We start from the raw sequence: 17,511 nt of genomic DNA on the forward strand, positions 1-17,511 counted from the left end.
GAGACGGTTAAATCTAAGATTTTCTTTAAAAACAGGACACACAAAGGAATAGATCTTTTTTAAAATGTAATTAAATAAATGTGTTTGAGGAGCACTTCAACCTTCATAGGAATATATTGTGTTATTACTGGATACCGTTCGACTCGTCTCGTTAGTAAAAAAGGTTTAATTTATCACAGGCAGAATCAACTATCGAATTCCGTTATTTAGCAAACAATTTAAATAACGTTGAAAGGACTTTGCATATGGAACATTTTTTTAACGATGACTTTTACAAGACTTTCAATCACAGTGTTATGTACCTTCTTTCTGAAAATCTACTTGAATTTGCCGTTGGTTTGGCATTTGAAGGCTCTGTCTTAAATGAAGCTCCAAATCTGGTTTTTATATCCGACCCAATTACAGAAGTGTACCTGACATTCCCATTCTCGGAACGAATTGCGCTAAATGATATTCATAACTTCAAAATACAATTGCTGTAAGTATTTAAATGCACTTTTAGATATTTGTGTAATACTTCGCAGACGAACACGAAGTTGTTACTTACGCAAGTTGCTTTAAAATTTACAAAAATTTTAAATCATTATTTGACACGAAAATTCCAACATCTTGGCGTAAAGACAGTGCACCTATAATCCAAAATTTTGTTAGGTCCATAAAAAATATATTTGATTGCGGTAAGGATGTTTTTTCTTCTAGTTACAAAATTGTTAAAGAGGGCTTAAGACAAGATGCGATCAGACTGTAATGGCTCTAATAAAAAGACATTGTAGAGTTTTCAAATTTTTTAAGGTTTCCTCGCGTTATCCAGGAGAGATAAGTAAAATAATTTGTCTGGGCTTGTAAGTGTTTCATTAGTTTAAAAAAGTAGTTTAATGTTACACGAAATTTTATTTTCTAAAAATTAATTCCAAATGTTTAATGATTGAATTAACCAATAAAACTGATTTGTGGATGGTTAGAACTTAATCTGTAAGAAAATGTTGGTTAGATTATATAATTTTTGTTACTGAAATTATTTCGTGGATGCACAACGTCATTCTGACTTCGAGTCCTTCTCATAAAACCTAAAATGTTTACGCGCACATACAGACTCTAAACTAGCTTGTGGACCACGAGGATCACCTAGAGCATTTTTCCCTCTGAATTTTAGCGCCAATGGCTAATTTCATAACATGATGATGACAGTAGAATGCGGGCAATTATCCCCTTATTTTGTTTGGTTGAAAAGTTTTAACGGCGAGGTTGAATAAAGGATTATAACGTTCCTTGTAGCCGCGCGAGAGCTGCAGCATTCCGAATGCACAGTATATTTCGTAATTAGAAATTGTTCAACACAGCAGATCTGACCCACCTGTAAAAACTAAACGTGAAGACGAGTATTTCGAAAATTTGTAGGGAAAGTATATAAATTATGTATCTATTATGTTACTAGGATCTGTAAAACCATTGTCATTAGGCGGTTAGTTGTCTCATTTTAAAATATATTAATTCTTTTATAAAAGACTGGTTCTCTGTTTTGTAAAAGTAAAGAAATCAGATTTACAAAACAATTGCTGATTCATTAACAATTTTCCATAATGTTTTTAATCAGACATTCGGTTGGTATAAGGTATTATCAGAAGTAACACACTAACCTACTAATTGTAGAGCTTGGTCATTACATCGTTTTTTTACCACTTACTTTCTTAGCCAATTGAAGCAAAAAACCAAAACCACTTAATTTATTTTCTCTGCTAATTGGCCAATGGCTAAAAACGATAGTAGAGTAATTTTTTTTATTGTATTGGTTTGTAGTAGCATAAACATCCTAGTCTTAAATGGTACAAGACAAACTAGGGCTCTCGACCTTATTAGGGTAAACATTCTTCTACCAGGCCCACGAATCCCACTGGTGGTTTTTCCTTTTTTCTGCTGGTCAAATTTCGTTAAATATTGCATCTACATTAGTGTTATGTTTAATGTTCTGTTTAATTTTAAATTTGACCTAACGTTTGTTACCCAGGTTACAAACTAACGTGTTTCTTTGGATAATTTACGGTTTTCGGTCCTATTAATGCGTTCTCAGAACGTCGATATTTGGTTTCCAAAACCACAACAAAAGATTTCGTATTTTATGACGTTATATAAAAGTAAAATTCGGTTACATGTTCGGGATCCTACTTTTTGGTTTATATTTCGTTATTATATATATAACCTCAGTTATTTGGTCATTTTGAAACCTCTATCGCAAGTTCAATTTCAGTACTATCGCGGATAATATACAACCTTAGTTATTTAATAATAATAATTTATTGAACATGATAATAAAGTGTTGTAAGCTTATCGTGCCCTACATTAACAACGCGATAGGTAAAAAATGAAAACAATTTACAGAAATTATTCAGGCAATATATTACACAAAAATAATGAAAATTATACATATAATACATAGAGGTGCAAGGGAGAGCGGGACCTACTCTTACAGCGGCCTTTATAAAGAGAAAGGGCAAAATGAACAGTCCCACTAATAGTAAACAGAGACTCGACAGAAACGTTTTTATGACCGTTAACTAACTTAAAAGATTCGAAACACGCGAACCATGGAATTCGGAGAGGGAATACTTGAGACACAAGACTAGACTTTGCTCAAAAGAGTTGCAGCAAAAAAGCTCATAATCACCACGATTGTATGTACGTAAATCGTTCAACAGTGAGAGGTGTTGTAGGCGCGGAACCGGACCGAACGAACGCCCACATGTCCGGCCTTTAAAATCCCCGAACAACAAAACTCTCAACTGGCTCGCTTAATCGTCTCCGATTCAAAAAATCAAGCGAGAACGATAAACTACGATTTCAGCAGACTACGATAATAATCAATTCCAATTTTAAATTGAAAACACTAAAATATTTTGTGAATTAAGAGAGTGATTAAGTAAAGCAGCGATTGCGGAACAAATCGATTCGTAACCCGTAAAAAGCGCCGAGCTTCTCACGGCGCAGCGAGGATTTGTACTGCCAGAGAGTTGAGGCCAAGCTGCGTCAACACATTCTGATAAGACGTTAAATAAGCCATATACGGTTTCCCTCCAGAGTGACAGAACCGTAGTTGTTTGGTGATTTTAAAAGTTATGGACAGGTTTATTTTGTATATCACCTTAATATCAAGTATTTTGAATCCTTTGGTAATTACAATTATGATAAAATACATTATTGAAATATTTTTATTTAAATCACTCACTGTTAATTGTATTTTATTTAGTTTTACAAACCTTTTTAAATTAGTGACTCTCACGTTGTTTGTTGAAATCAAAAGGGACGGTAGTCCCTATGCAAGGTCCGGGTAATTAGCACCTACCCGAGCACTTGCTATATTATCTCGAGTCAGAATGAAGCCGATTTTACCCCCTCGTATCTCAAAAACTATAGGTCGTATCAAAACAAGTGATGTATCGTTTGAAAGGTTACGGGAACGCGACAAACATATACGAATACCATGGAACAGGGTTGAGGCGACGTTTCGTAGTAGTGGGGCAAAGTAAGGCTTAATTTTCTTCTTTTTCTTCTTCTTGTTCTTCTTCCATCTTCTCCTCGCAGACCGCTCTACAGAAAAAACTACTAAACTGATTTAAATGAAATTTGGTATACAGTCTCACATTAAGCTCCCATTGCGGCCTGCCAAAGGAAAAGTTCATATCTGGTATAGGTCTTGAGCTATGGCGACAAATGTACAGTTCAGCGGGTCGGTAATGAAACCATGGAGTAATAAACACATAAGAAGTACTAAACCGGAGCGACCAGCGATTAAAAAAAATTATGCAGAAGGTTTGATGGTTGATTCTAGGTGAAAAAGTGGCGCTGTGTTCGAAAAAATAGTTTTATAGGTTAAAATGCCCGCTATGACGGATATACTTGGAAACTATGTATGCAACATATTTATAGGTGGATTGTAGGTAAAAAGGGGCGTTGAGTTCGACCAAAATAGTCTTGCGGGTGTCAGGGTGGGGGTTGTCCGCCATAGGGCTTGTCGATAAATAAGTCCAGTTTATGACGTTTATGGGAATATAATAACAGATCTTGTGACTGTAGTTTACATCTGCCCCAATACTATGTTTGGGTGACGTAGGGTTCGCGACGATTGTATACATAGTTGTAGACTAAAATTTGATGTTCATATTGATTAAATACGGAACAGCTACAAAAGATTGAGAAATGGCTCGTTTCAAGGCTTGTTAAGTTAAGGTTAGGTTAGGGTTAGGTTAGGGTTGGGTTAGGTTAGGGTTGGGTTAGGTTAGGTTAGGTTGGGTCAGGTTAGGTTAGGTTAGCAATTTCTGATTCGTAATTAATTACCTTGTTTTCCATTGAAACCAGCCATCTTTGGCTCTTTGTAGCTTCTCCGAATGCACATTCACTGTTTTTCATTGAAATAAAAAATTTTGTTTCTTTTGTAGTTATTTCGTATTTAATTACCCTGTTTTCTATTGTAACAAGCCATTTTTCGCTCTTTTGTAGCTGCTCCTTATTTAATTCCATGTTTTCTATTGAAACAAGTCTTAGTTTAGTCTACAACTATTAATACAATCGTCGCGTACCCTACGTCACCCAAAACTGGTAATGAGGCAGATGTAAACTACTTCCTATCTTGTCCTAGGGAAATAGATTAAACATTCGAATGCTACTGATTTATAGGTTGTTTTTAAGTGAAAGAGGTGCAGTGAGTTCGAAGTGTCTCGCCAGTGTAAGGGTGGGCAGTGTGCCGCCAGAGGGCGGTAAACGATGCCAATTAGTAATAAACACAGTTCAAAACGTGTTAAGTTTAATAACAATCGTACAAGCTTATTTATTAACATTAAAAAATGAATTAAAGAGCATAATGATATCACGTTTTACGGTTTTCAAAAAATTAAAGTAAACAATATCTAAAAGTACGCAAAGTTGGCGAAAGAGCTAGGCAGTTCTCAATATTCCAAATAGGTGAAAGTTCACTTTCCAATTTTGTTTATAAATATTATTTCCGCTTTGTTACTTTACTTCTATTGTTATAAACAAAAATACGAAAAATCCACCCAAAAACCATTCGGTTAAAAATTGCAAGGTCCTTTAAACAAAAACGTCACGTCCTATATTACTCTAGGCCATAAAAATAGTGAAATCAAATAACGGGCAAGATCTGTAATTATATTCCCATTAACGTCATAAACTGGACTTATTTATCGACAAGTGAAGTGCTCTGAAGTAATATGCTAGACCTTGCGCGTCCTAAGTGTTTTAGAGTTAAAATCCTTTGTACAACAATAAAACATTTCATATTTTACCCGTCAACCCTGCCCCGAGTACAATCAAACAGTTTTTTAGTGGTGTTACTGCCATTATTACTTTTACCACCAAATATAATATAAACTTCGTACCCAAGATTCAAAATCACTGCCTGGCAATGAGTCAATAGCATTTACGCACTTCCTAACAAATTAGCCCGAAAGTTACCATGGTAACTAACAGTACATAAAACCGAGGCCAACTTTGTTGACGCTGTGTTCTCGCAAAAGCGCCTCATCAAAGTTGGCAGTAGAGGACTATAGAAGCGACTGATGGAGGCCCATTTTTATGAAGTGGGTAAATGCTTCGTAACAAAACTGTTAATCCGAATATTTTTCAATTTGAATCTAGGGTACGAGGTTTATATGATCTTAATTTACACTTTCAACGCTGATTTGACGTCCTATAATTAAAGGTATATTCTATTAGTCGTTATTCGTTAATTTAACTTTAAAAATAATGGTTCTTAAATTTTAATTACATTTTTGTTTATATTTTGAAAAGTTTATTTAAGAATAAACGTGCTTATAACTTTTTAATTTGGCTGTAGCAGATACTAGATCATAGGCGCTATATTGGAGAAGCTAACGCCGTTACGCCACTTACACTCGTTGCGCTCGCGATTCAAGTATTGTACTATCGTTACTGGCGTACAATAAAATGGATCAATTTTTAAACTAAAATTTGGTGGCTGATCTCAATTTGTTTTCATGGATAACTCTCTATCAAATACGACATGGACCAGCATTTCTAAAATGTGACTGAACATTATATATTATTTTATTTTTTTCTTGTCTAAAATGTGACTGATAAACATTAACACTTTAAAGTTTTTCCATATTATTTTGGGTTTTTTAGTCAAAATCGAATTTCCCGACGAGTCTTGGTGGCGTAACGGCCCTATTTTCTCCTAAGATAGAGTGTCTGCAACAAAAAAAATGATAGTCATGAGAACAGTTTTAGTCAATGAAACTTATCAAAGTATCAACAAACGATACAAATAATTATATTAAAATTTAAGTATAAATAGTAAAAAAGTCAAATTTACGAATAACGACGAGGAAAAACTATTAGCGTCTGCTTCAGCCGCTACCTATCTAAATTTCAATAACGCAACAAAGGGGGATTTCTATAACATTTTTGTGGTACAAAAAATTCAAAGTTCTAACCTACCCATTCAGTGCCAGAAGTGTCACCACATAGGTCATTTCTTACAACAACCTACAGCCTTGAACGATATTTGTGTCAACTGCGGAAAACCACATGAACACATGGCAGACTATCAACACACTCCTTGTGTAAACAGACCAGGATATCTACTCATTGAAACTGTAATTCGAAACCAATTGTTTTTATAAAAGGACGTGACAAAATATACAGGAAAGCAGCTGTAGAGAAATGTCACGCACAAAACCAACCTCAAACATTGTGTGACTTGCCCAAGCACTTCCAGTTAAACACTGGTCAAAACCACAAACAACAGCATTGAAAGAGTCAGAGCCCAACTGCACCGACTACTTAATGAAAGATTTCACTCCACAGCCTGTGAATATCACACAAACCCCGAAAATTCCGAGAGAAGAATTCAAGCTCCAGACGATGAAGAGGTCAATATTCCGGCCTCTGATGACTTTAACAACCCTTTAAATGGGAATAACTTGTTTTTGCGTGGTCCCCACTGAAGAACACCGCTCCATTAAATGGCAATACTTCTAATATTACGCTGACATCTCCCAGAGCCTTTCCTACAGTATATTATTCAATTCCTCAATAATTGTTGTTCCTCTCGCGCTTATCTCACATCATGGAACGTTGAAATCCTACTCTCATTTTTAAAACCAGATGGATCCTATCTCTTTTGGTCCAATAGTTCTACAACTTCTGCTGAAGAAATTATACGACAAAATAATAGACCACTTTTTCGAATACATTAAACTAATTAAACATCAAGTGAATTTCGTAAAGGCCAATCCGCTATAGAACATCGAATGCGTCTCAAAGCAGATGCCGAAAACACTCACGAGGGGAAAATTTAGATGTCCGTGGAATTCCTTGATATCCGGGACGCTTTTGAGATCATCCAAACTGATAAAGTGCTTTAAAAACTTTCTGAACATTCTTTACTGGGTTCAAAATATGCCATCTCATCGGAAAATTGAAGTGTTTATTAATGGAGCATATTCTAGGGATATTATATTAAAAAATGAGACCTCTTCTCTTCTTTATTGATTTAGATGATATATGCAAAGACTTTCCAATTGAGCGTTTACAAATTGGCCCTTAAGCGTCTTTAAGTTAGCTTTAAGCACGCAAAATAACCTAATATCGACAAATATAGACGACATTGTCTAACGAATTGTGGACTGCCTATGGACGAGACCCCTATTGCAACCAACTCTCTCAAATTCGTTGACAAAATAATTAAACTAATTCTGAAAAGTGATTAGGGCTATGCTTATAGGCTAAGGGTTATAATGAAGGATTTCGAAATTACCAGCATAAAACAATTTATTAAGAACAATTAAGTTGTAACACACTAACTGATAATAATGAAATATAAACACTCGCGAACAAAATAATAATAAAATATACTAAACGCGATACTAAAATACTAAGCTTATTAATGGTACCATAATACTAAATCCCAAGGGTTAAATACATTATACGCTAGTGCACTGCGGTTAAGATTACCTGAAGGGTAATTAAAAACAAATGAACCAATATGGTCGTTAAAAGTTTAATACTAATTTATATGATGAAAGTCTCGGACTCATTATTTTCTAGAGCGCTGACGCGGAAACCGTCGGAACCTCAAAGAACGACTAACACAGCGTCACGAAGACACTGAGGCAAACTTAGCGGGACGAACCCGAGGTAAAGGGCCTTATTCGATTGCATGAGCCCTAATGGCTTCGAAGTTGGATTCTTATGTGACTAACATACTTCACAAGAACTAACGTACTGGAGCACGTCGCGAGTCATGCCCTCCCACGTATAAGTTTTTCTAATTAACTGTATCTTTTTATCGTTTTTCTGGTGGTCCAGAATCACGCCCCTATCTAATTGTATTAGATTGTCATGAACAGACTCAGCATTGCCGCGGTCTTCCGACAATGTCAGGAACCCCTCATTATCTGCCAGCAAATCGTGAGGTGCGCACGGTATCCGTGACAAAGCGTCAGCCACTACATTGCTTTTGCCTGTAATGTACTTTATAGGAAAATTTAAAGCTTGCAGTCTACTAATCCACCTTGCAAATTTCCCAGTTGGATCTTTTGTCTTAAGTAGCCATTGTAAGCTACTGTGGTCTGTCCATACATCGTATTCAGCCCCATCGATGTAAGGACGGAATTTCTCTAGGGCCCACACAATTGCGAGACACTCGCTTTCGGTGGTAGAGTAATTTTGCTCCGCTGAATTCAAAGATCTACTCGCGTAATAGATCGCGTGTAAGGGCCCCTGTTCCCCTGCTTCCCCACGCTGCATGAGAGCGGCTCCTAGGCCTCTATTGGACGCGTCGGTCACAACTACAAAAGGAAGTTTATAGTTAGGGGCACTCATTACCGGGGCAGTCATCAAGGCCTCTTTTAACTTATCGAAGGCGGCCTGCTGGGCGGCTCCCCAGTTGAACTTTTCATCCTTTTTTAACAGTTGGTTAAGTGGGCTAGCTATATTCGAAAATGTTTTTACAAATCGCCTATAATAGGACGCTAACCCCAAAAAAGCACGAAGCTGCTTAACAGTTCTTGGGGCGGGGTAAGCCCTAACACTTTCGATCTTAGCGGGGTCAACAGCTATACCCTCCCTGGTTATCAAATGTCCCAAAATTACGACCTCATCTTGGCAAAATTTGGTCTTAGAAGCCTTCACAGTTAATCCCGCCTGAGCTAATGTTTGTAGGACTTTTTCTAATGTAGCTAAATGCTCCTCAAATGTGTCGGAGATTATGATTAGGTCGTCTAAATATGCTAAAACTCCCGAATCTCTAAGATGGGCAAAAAGTAGGTTCATCATTCGTTGGAAAGTGGCCGGGGCGTTAGTTAAACCAAACATTAAGACAGTATTATAAAACAGTCCACTATGTGTTACGAACGCTGCCCAATCACGTGACCCCTGATCTAAAGGTACTTGCCAAAAGCCGGCGCGTAAATCCATTATAGTAATAAATTTAGGTTTCGTAATACGATCTAGAATATCATCTATTCGCGGCATTGGGAAACTATCCTTACGCGTGACACCACTCAATTTACGGTAATCTATACATGGTCGGATGCCTCCATCTTTCTTTGCCACTTAAATGGTGGGAGAGCTCCATGGGCTATTGCTGGGTTCTATTAAATTGAGTTCTAGCATCTCATCGACCACCCTATCCATTTCAGCCTGTTTAGCGGGAGAGTACCTATATGGAGGCGTCATTGTGATACCTGGGTAGGTAACACGCCGTGAATACTGTCTGACAGTTCTCAAATAAAACTAATTTAACTCAAGAAAATGTTAAAAAGAAATTGTGATAAATATTATTTTTCGTAATAAATCCTGGATAAATATTTTTGCATCAGGTGAAATTGGATAATGGGATTTCTTAAAATGGCACAGCTCGTTTTTTGTCTTCTTTGGCACTCTGGCACACATTTTGCATTATTAACAATTAATTTTTACCATTTAAGTTATTTGCGTACTTTTGAAACTCGATGGTTGTATTACTTATCATTGAGGAACAGGTACATTTTGAATATTTTGAAATGGAAGAAGTCGAACCTTGACAACGCCATCTTGGAAATATCGGAAATACGACGAATTTATGAAGCGTTCTTTTACGGATGCTTGTTTTCTTTCACAACTTTAATTGTTGAATTGGCTATAAAATGCCTTCACACTAGCTCGAAATGACTGGTTCATTCGTAGGATGCGACTAATATTAACGTCTGAGTAAAGATTCCACACTTGCCGTAATTACAAAAGTTTTAATCATGGCACACATGTTGTAAAGTTAATTAAAAATAGTAAATGTACTAGAATTTTAATTATTTTATGATCTTCGATAAACTAGATTATTATTTTAAATTCACACTATATTTTCGAAAGGTTTAGACATTTTCTTTACCAAAATGAGATTTTAAAATAATTTTATATTATCATACGGGATATTGTTTTTACATTACCAAAGATTAAAAGAGTCTAGATCTTATATTAGTAGTTTACAGGAGCGGACCAAGCGATATCCCTTGGGACACTCCGCAGGTTACGTTAATATTTGACGTAAATATTTGGCTCGATCTCGTGGCATGCAGGGCTTGCCACCACCCTCCTACACATTGTAACCCGGCTACCAGAAATAATGGCTTCAAAAGTCGCTTGATGACTTGGGCCTAAGGTGGTTCCTTGGGTATTAGCCTAGTTAATTATTATTATTTACATTTCTGGTAGATAAATAGGCCTGGCCAAGGATAAGCAAGATTATAGAGCGATTTTATAGATAACCAGAATTATAGATAAGGTCTCACCTTTTTTATAGATAAGCAAAATTATGGAGCGATTTTTTATAGAGCCACCGATTTTATAGATCCAAAATTATGGAGCGATTTTTATAGACTCACCGAATTTATAGATCCAAAATTATGGAGCCCTCTAACTTCACCTCATTTTATGGATACCTCCACTTACCTAGCTATATGGATACCTCCACTTACCTATCTTTTTTTACCTAAAATGTATTGGAAAAAAATAACGAGACGAATATTATACTAAATCATTTTTTATTACACTTTTCTGTACATGTTTTAATAAAATAGGCTGTAAAATATTATTAAGTAGGGAGATTCTTCTTTTAAAATGGAAATTATTTAATAAGGAATAGTTAGTTCGATCTTCTACATCGAGGAAAAAGAAAGTTACGGGAACGAGGTAAAATTTTACGCGATGTTGAGCATGAATGATTTTAAAAAGACGTTCCCGCAATAATAGTTTTTTGCAAATTTGCAATCGGGAAATAGTCTCCCGTGTTCCAGAAAGGCATCGTCTTCCGCACCCCAATCTCCGATCTCACCACCGCAGAAAAAACACTTCACGCAGTCCGTAAAGTTGGTGTAGAAAAAACCCGCGTTGGTGAGTTCCATGTGGCGCGGCTTCTCTAGCGGGAAACTGGTGAAAGTCTTCACCCGCTCGTCCGCATACCTCATAGGGCCTAGTTGGGCATCGTAGGTCTCCTGTAGCTTCGCGAACTCGAGCTTGGCGTACTCGCACTCGGGGAACAAGGTGGTGTGGCAATGTAAGGGGTTAGATCCCAGCTCCAAATCCCGCACCAGACCGTCGCACCAGAAGCAGATAGTGATATCCTTATGCCCTACGAAGAAGAAGCCCGCCTGAGCCAGTTCGAGAGTGTCCATATATTCCACCGGGAACTTTTTAAAACTAGCGACTCGTTTCGCCAGGGTATTCATTTTTTTAGAGGAAGTTAAAAATTTAGTCCGACACCTTCGTAAACTAGCGATCGAATGATTCCTACCGAACTAAAATCCCGGGGGAGAAAAACTCTAACTAGGGGAGGAGAGAGAGACCCCGAATGAAGGAATTTCTCAAACCGTGAGAAAGTTAGGGAAAAGAGAGATTCCCACGGCCTCCAAAACCTATTATCCAATTGTGCAAAAATGTCAACCACCTCTTTTAAAAAACAGTATACTATGGCTTTCTCGGCAGTCGAAGAATAAGGTGGCTGGTTATTTTCTACAATATCCTCGTCAGCTATAAAATGAACTACGTTTCCACATTCTTCCCCTAATAGAAATTTACAATGGGGGAAATATTTCCAATGCTCGCCGAAAGGACTATCGCCTTTTTCCCAAGCCATAAGTTCACCCTCACACGCGAAGCATTTAACAGAATCTTTATAATTTAAATAATAAAACCCAGCCCGAGCTAAGGCTCTACCATCTACGATATTAACAGGGAATCCCTTGTTAAACGAGCGAATTCTCTCAAGCTCATGGCGCATAGGATTTAGCTCCGTCCCATCCGTCTGCTCTTTATCGTCTTTCGGCAGTGTTAGGACGGGAACATTCCCCGTATTCTCGTCATTTACGAATTTACATAAGCGATTCTGCTCGATATGTTTCAGCAACGGGACGTCATTAGTCATCCACCCCTTGACGACCCTCTCGCAAGAGAAGCACATGACGTTATCAGTGTGCCCGGTGTAGAAAAAAATAGCTTTCGCTAGCTCCCTCGCGTTTAAAAACTTACATGGAAACCCTCTGAAACTAGCGATTCTATTTTTCTCAAAATGCATCTTTTTAACGGAAGCCGCGTAAAAATGGTGTCTATCACCTTCGTCCGCGACCGATCGAATGATCCTTAGAACCGAGGCGGGGGTAAATCCCTCTTTCCATCTCTCACTGGGGGGTGAACGACCCCCCCCCCTAAAAAATAGTCTATTACCACGCGCCCCCCTCGAATTCCTCGGGAGAAATCTATTTTTCCGCTGGCATGTCTAGACCTTGTCCTTCATCTAAGACTTCGACTATTTCGTTTAAAGAATCGAATAATTCAATTGGTTGTCCTTTTCTACGATATACTCAGCGGCTATAAAATGCTTTACATTTCCACTTCTTGCCCTTGAAATAAGAAATTTACAATGAGGAAAATTTTCCCAATGTTTCTCGAACGGACTATGTTCCTTATCCCAGTTCATTAGTTCCCCAGAACAGGAAAAGCATTTTACGCAATCTTTGAAATTAGTATAAAAAAACCAGCTTTGGATAAATGCCTAGCTTCCCTTAAAGGATCAATCGGCAAACCTTCCTTATTATTATTATTATTCTTAATATAATTATTATTAAATCCTTTAGTAAAGGAACGAATTCGCGCGATCTCGTATCGCATCGCATCGGCTTTGACCCTTCAAGCTCCCTCGACAGGGCTGGGACATCCCCCGAAAAATCATTTCTTATGAACGGACAAAAGTTACACTCTTTTTCGTGTCTTAGTAACGGGACGTCGTCGGCCGTCCAGTCCTTGACGACACGCTGACAGGAGAAACACATTACGTTGTCCCGGTGACCGACGTAGAAAAAACCCGCTTTCGCTAGCTCCCTCACGTTTAAAAACTTACAGGGAAAACTCTTGAAACTAGCGATTCTGTTTTTCTCAAAATTCATCTTAAGAAAAAAAGCGTCTACCTCTTACTTCTCCGACTTCGGGAATGACCCAGGGAATGATCCGGTACTAGACGTTTAAAAAAAACCTCGACTTTCTCTTTCCCCCACCCCCCCCTTACGAGTTTAGGCGTGTATGTTGAAAAATAAAACATAAATTCGAACGAAACATTTATTAACGCAAAGGAAGATATTACAAAAAATGATAACACTGAATATAAGAAAAATGATACGAAATGAAAATACGCGCGCGAATTGAGAAAATTACGTAATGGTTTTTTAAAAACATAAGAGTTCGAAAAATAATTAATTGTTTTTTTATAAAGAAAAGTTTTAAAAGAATCCTTCGTCTTCCTCGAAGAGCGGCGAGGGAGCCGTCTGGTGATGGGTCTCCAACCACTTGGCGAAGCGGCAGGCCTTCTCCCGCGCACAGAGAAGCGTCGGGCTCCCTCGTCGATGAAACCGACACCGATAGTTCTGGCCGATGCTGATGTCCTTGGCCTTGGGGCAACCGATTTCCCCGAGTTCGATCACCTCTTGGGGGATGAGTTTCCTGAGGACGTGACATTTCTCCTCTCCCTTGCAGTAAACGAATTCGGAGTCCTCGGTTAAGGCCTTGAGCCGATGTTGTAGCTCGATATAAGGGGTATCGCCGTGGTTCCAGAGGTAACCGTTGATATGGGTAAAGACCCATTGATTTTGCCGGGCTACGTGGTGAGAAAGACCGCTACCGTGGTACGGAGGTTTAACGAATAAACTTTTAACTAGGGGAAACTCCCCGACGAACGCGACGGCAACTTCTTTAACGACCGGTTCGTATTTCGCGCCGAGTAAGAATTCAAAATCGACAACTACCAGCGGTCTTTCCATGATGTTTCTGTTGGCTGATACCCCCTCTGACTCAAGGTAAGTAAAATCCGCTTCTTAAATAGGGTCTCCACGCGATTGTCATTACTCCATTGGTTCCTCGTGAACCTATCAGCGAAGGAGGTCAAACTCCGCCCCCTATAGCGATGTTCCAGATAGAGCACGCAGTATTGTCCGCAAACTTTGCTTCCCACGGCCTGTAGACGACGTCTATTGTAGAGTATTTTCGAGGAATTTTTTCTCAGGAACTTTTTTATCGTGGGGAGGGTTACCGGACGACCCGCCGAGTCAAAGTACCCGGCCCTCCTGAAAGCGTCTAGGTAAATAGCTACCCAATGAGTCCCGGGCCCGTCGTGAGGATCGAGGTTAACGACCAGGGAAGCGGGGAAGGAAGGGATATATTCGGGGAGTCTATCGGAAGCAAAGGTACCTTGATACCCGGGTAAATGCCCGAGGATCTCGTTTATTTCTAACGTGTTCATTTTAATAATCAATCACCACGTTGCGATCTTTATCTATCTGCATTAAACTATGGAATTCCCCGTAAATAACGACCGAAACCGATTCCGTGAGCGGGGTTTCGAATCCCAACTCGATACGTAACTGTCCCCGTCTTACGGGGTTCCAATGAGAGTTGTCACTTGCGGAAAGATCAGTCGTGATATCAAAGGCATATAGAGTATAACCCCTCGGATATTCTGAGTGCGATATATTATTCCCATCATCTTTAAAGTGTATATTCGTCCCCGTAAACAAGGTGTAATATTCACGGGCAAATTGATTCTGGGAAAACTTGGGCTGGAGAGGTTTACTCGGAACCGCGTCCGAATCAACGTAGAGAGATAAGAAATTTAACCCGAATGGTTGAAAGTTATAAGGATTTTTATGAAAATCGCCCGCGCAAGCCGTATGCGAGACTAGGCCGATAATAACGCGTTGAGGGAGCGGTCCCAGCCACACATTGTCGAGAATCGTATTTGAAACGCCGGTGAGCAGTACGTGGCTTTTCACTTCGGTCCTGGTAAAGGGGTACTTCGCTGTGGCGCCTAAGAGAGCGTTTTCGTGAGCCAGAATGATTTGAGGACTTATCTTGCATTTCCGTATTTCCAAAGTAGCGTCCGTTATAGCGATCTTAAAATTTCCCACGTTTAACGAGGGGTCTCCCATAAGGACGAAGGCCGTTTTACTCCTAGAAAGTCGAACTTTAATTTCCACCCCGCTTAGAAGGTATTTCGGAATGTTGAAAAGGTCGGCGTATATTGCCCCTACTAAGGAAATTTCCTTTGAATCCTTAATAGCTGCTTGACGAATCTTGCTCCCCGAGTTGGTAATTATATCGTCAAACTTTCCGGCAGCGTCTTTGGCGTAGAGACACGAAGTCAGGTGAGAAGTTTTAGCCTCGCCGGAATAGTTCAAGAGCGATTCTAAATAGGCTCGGTATGAATATCGACTTGCCGAGGGCGTGATTAAATTGTCGTTCAAGTAAATTTCAATTTGATCGAAGAGACTATGCATTAGGTTATTACAAGTTGATAATTTAACGTCGGGGTCTAAATTAGCCCCATTCTCCCGCGTTACTTTACATTTAACGTGAAGGAGACTCATCGCGAGATCCGTATACTCCGGGCTTTTAGGGATACAAAATTTGGGAATCATCTCGTAGCGTAGAGATCGGTCGATAGAAAGTTGGAGTCGCGCTTTCGACGCTAGTTTGCACGGGGGTGACCGAGAACAGGTCCAATTCCGATTTCAAGGCTTCAACTTTGTACATTTTGGTTCTTTTTAGTTGAGGGAAAAAATGTCACGAACGTGTTTCGTGGACTTCCGACGAGCTACTGTCCCGATTCTGCGTTTAACGGTCCTTTTTCTAGTTTTCCTCCTGCTCGTTGTTTTCTTCTTCTTGCTTCTCGTTTTAGTTCTCCTACGCTTTTTCCGCCCCGAACCGCTTTGTCCGGTTATCCCTTCTAGAGCTTCACCGAAACGTTTCCTCGCCGAAGATTTTATATTTTCCCCCGCAACGGCGTCATTGAGAATTTTACTGCCGACCCCCAACGCTTGTTTTCCTATATACTTCGCCCCTCTAACTAAAAGAGGGGAGGCCCAGCGGAAGAGCCCCGAGAACAGACTTCCGAGACCATGTCCTTTCTGATAAGCCGCTCCTTGATAGAAATTAGACCCCCCCGGTTTGGGCTTGGTTAAGATAATAATTTTTATACGGACAGGACCCCCGCGCGTCGAGGACATCCGGCTTAGGCATCTTGTTTCCGTAGATGTAGTTTAACCGTCAGAGACCCGAAGGCAAATGGCGCCGGTTTCCCCTGAGGGTTCATTATATGTACTTGGATCGTGTCGAAATAGCGTTTGGAGACTCGCACGTAATGAGGCACGTCATATATTTTCCCGACGTTATCCCCGAACGAGCCTTCTACGGGGACAATCCTAACGAGAGGAACGAGAGTGTCACCCACCATTTGATCTTCGACGATATTAGTGTAAACGTAAAGTTGAGGGGGGATTTGAAAGCCTATAAGGGCCGGTCTAACGCCCCGGTAACCCCTTTCCAAAGATTGAATCCCGGGACCGAAGCCCAATGTCATGGCTAGACCAAAATGAAATTGCACTAGTACGTTATGACGAAAGGGGCTTATTCGAACTCGACGAGTGATCTCGTTATATTGAAGAGACGTCTTCATATCATTAATAATTTCGTTTATTATCTTTATTAAATGTATCCTATGGGTACCCTATAAACGTGGGAGGTCCCTCTGGGTCTTCTAGGCTGAGCCGCGCATTCGGCGATCTGAGCTTCACCCGTAAGAGTTTCACCGTTTTTGGCGACATCGAAAATCTGCTCCGTTTTTTTCCCTTTCGGATTTTTTTCCCCCGGCGTGGTATTTTAAGTGTTATTCCCAAAGTAGGTTGATCGGCTTGAGGCGGCTCTAGGTTTTTTTCGATGCTAGTCTCCGGTTCATTTTGCTTGACTTCGATTGGAGACGGGTTACATTCGACAGGAGGGATTTCGTCGACAACCATGAAAACGATAGTGTTTTGTCCCTCGAGGACGTTGAAGAACGCGCTAGTGTAATTTATCTCAGCTAGTCCGCACTCCCAAGACCCCCCCCCCCAATTCGACAGGTTTCGGTAACGCTGAGGTATAGGAGGCCATCGTATTGTCGGCGTAAACCCGCATTCTAGCGTT

General features: G+C 39.6%; 1 protein-coding gene across 1 annotated transcript; it reads right to left on the minus strand.

The window, feature by feature from the left end:
- Positions 1-14,795: 14,795 nt before the first annotated feature.
- LOC149949862 (uncharacterized protein F54H12.2-like) lies at positions 14,796-15,968 on the minus strand. Its single transcript, XM_090169535.1, has one exon. It carries the CDS (start codon positions 15,966-15,968, stop codon positions 14,796-14,798), a length of 1,173 nt encoding a protein of 390 aa, XP_090025661.1.
- Positions 15,969-17,511: the final 1,543 nt, after the last annotated feature.

The sequence above is a fragment of the Leiobunum rupestre genome, chromosome 3 (assembly GCF_980474605.1).
Source record: "Leiobunum rupestre chromosome 3, qqLeiRupe1.1.hap1, whole genome shotgun sequence".
In the NCBI taxonomy this organism is placed as follows: domain Eukaryota; kingdom Metazoa; phylum Arthropoda; class Arachnida; order Opiliones; family Sclerosomatidae; genus Leiobunum; species Leiobunum rupestre.

Bases quoted from the DNA above. Each gene is read 5' to 3' on its own strand.
- LOC149949862 (XM_090169535.1), bottom strand. From the start codon at position 15,968: ATGATTCCCAAATTTTGTATCCCTAAAAGCCCGGAGTATACGGATCTC.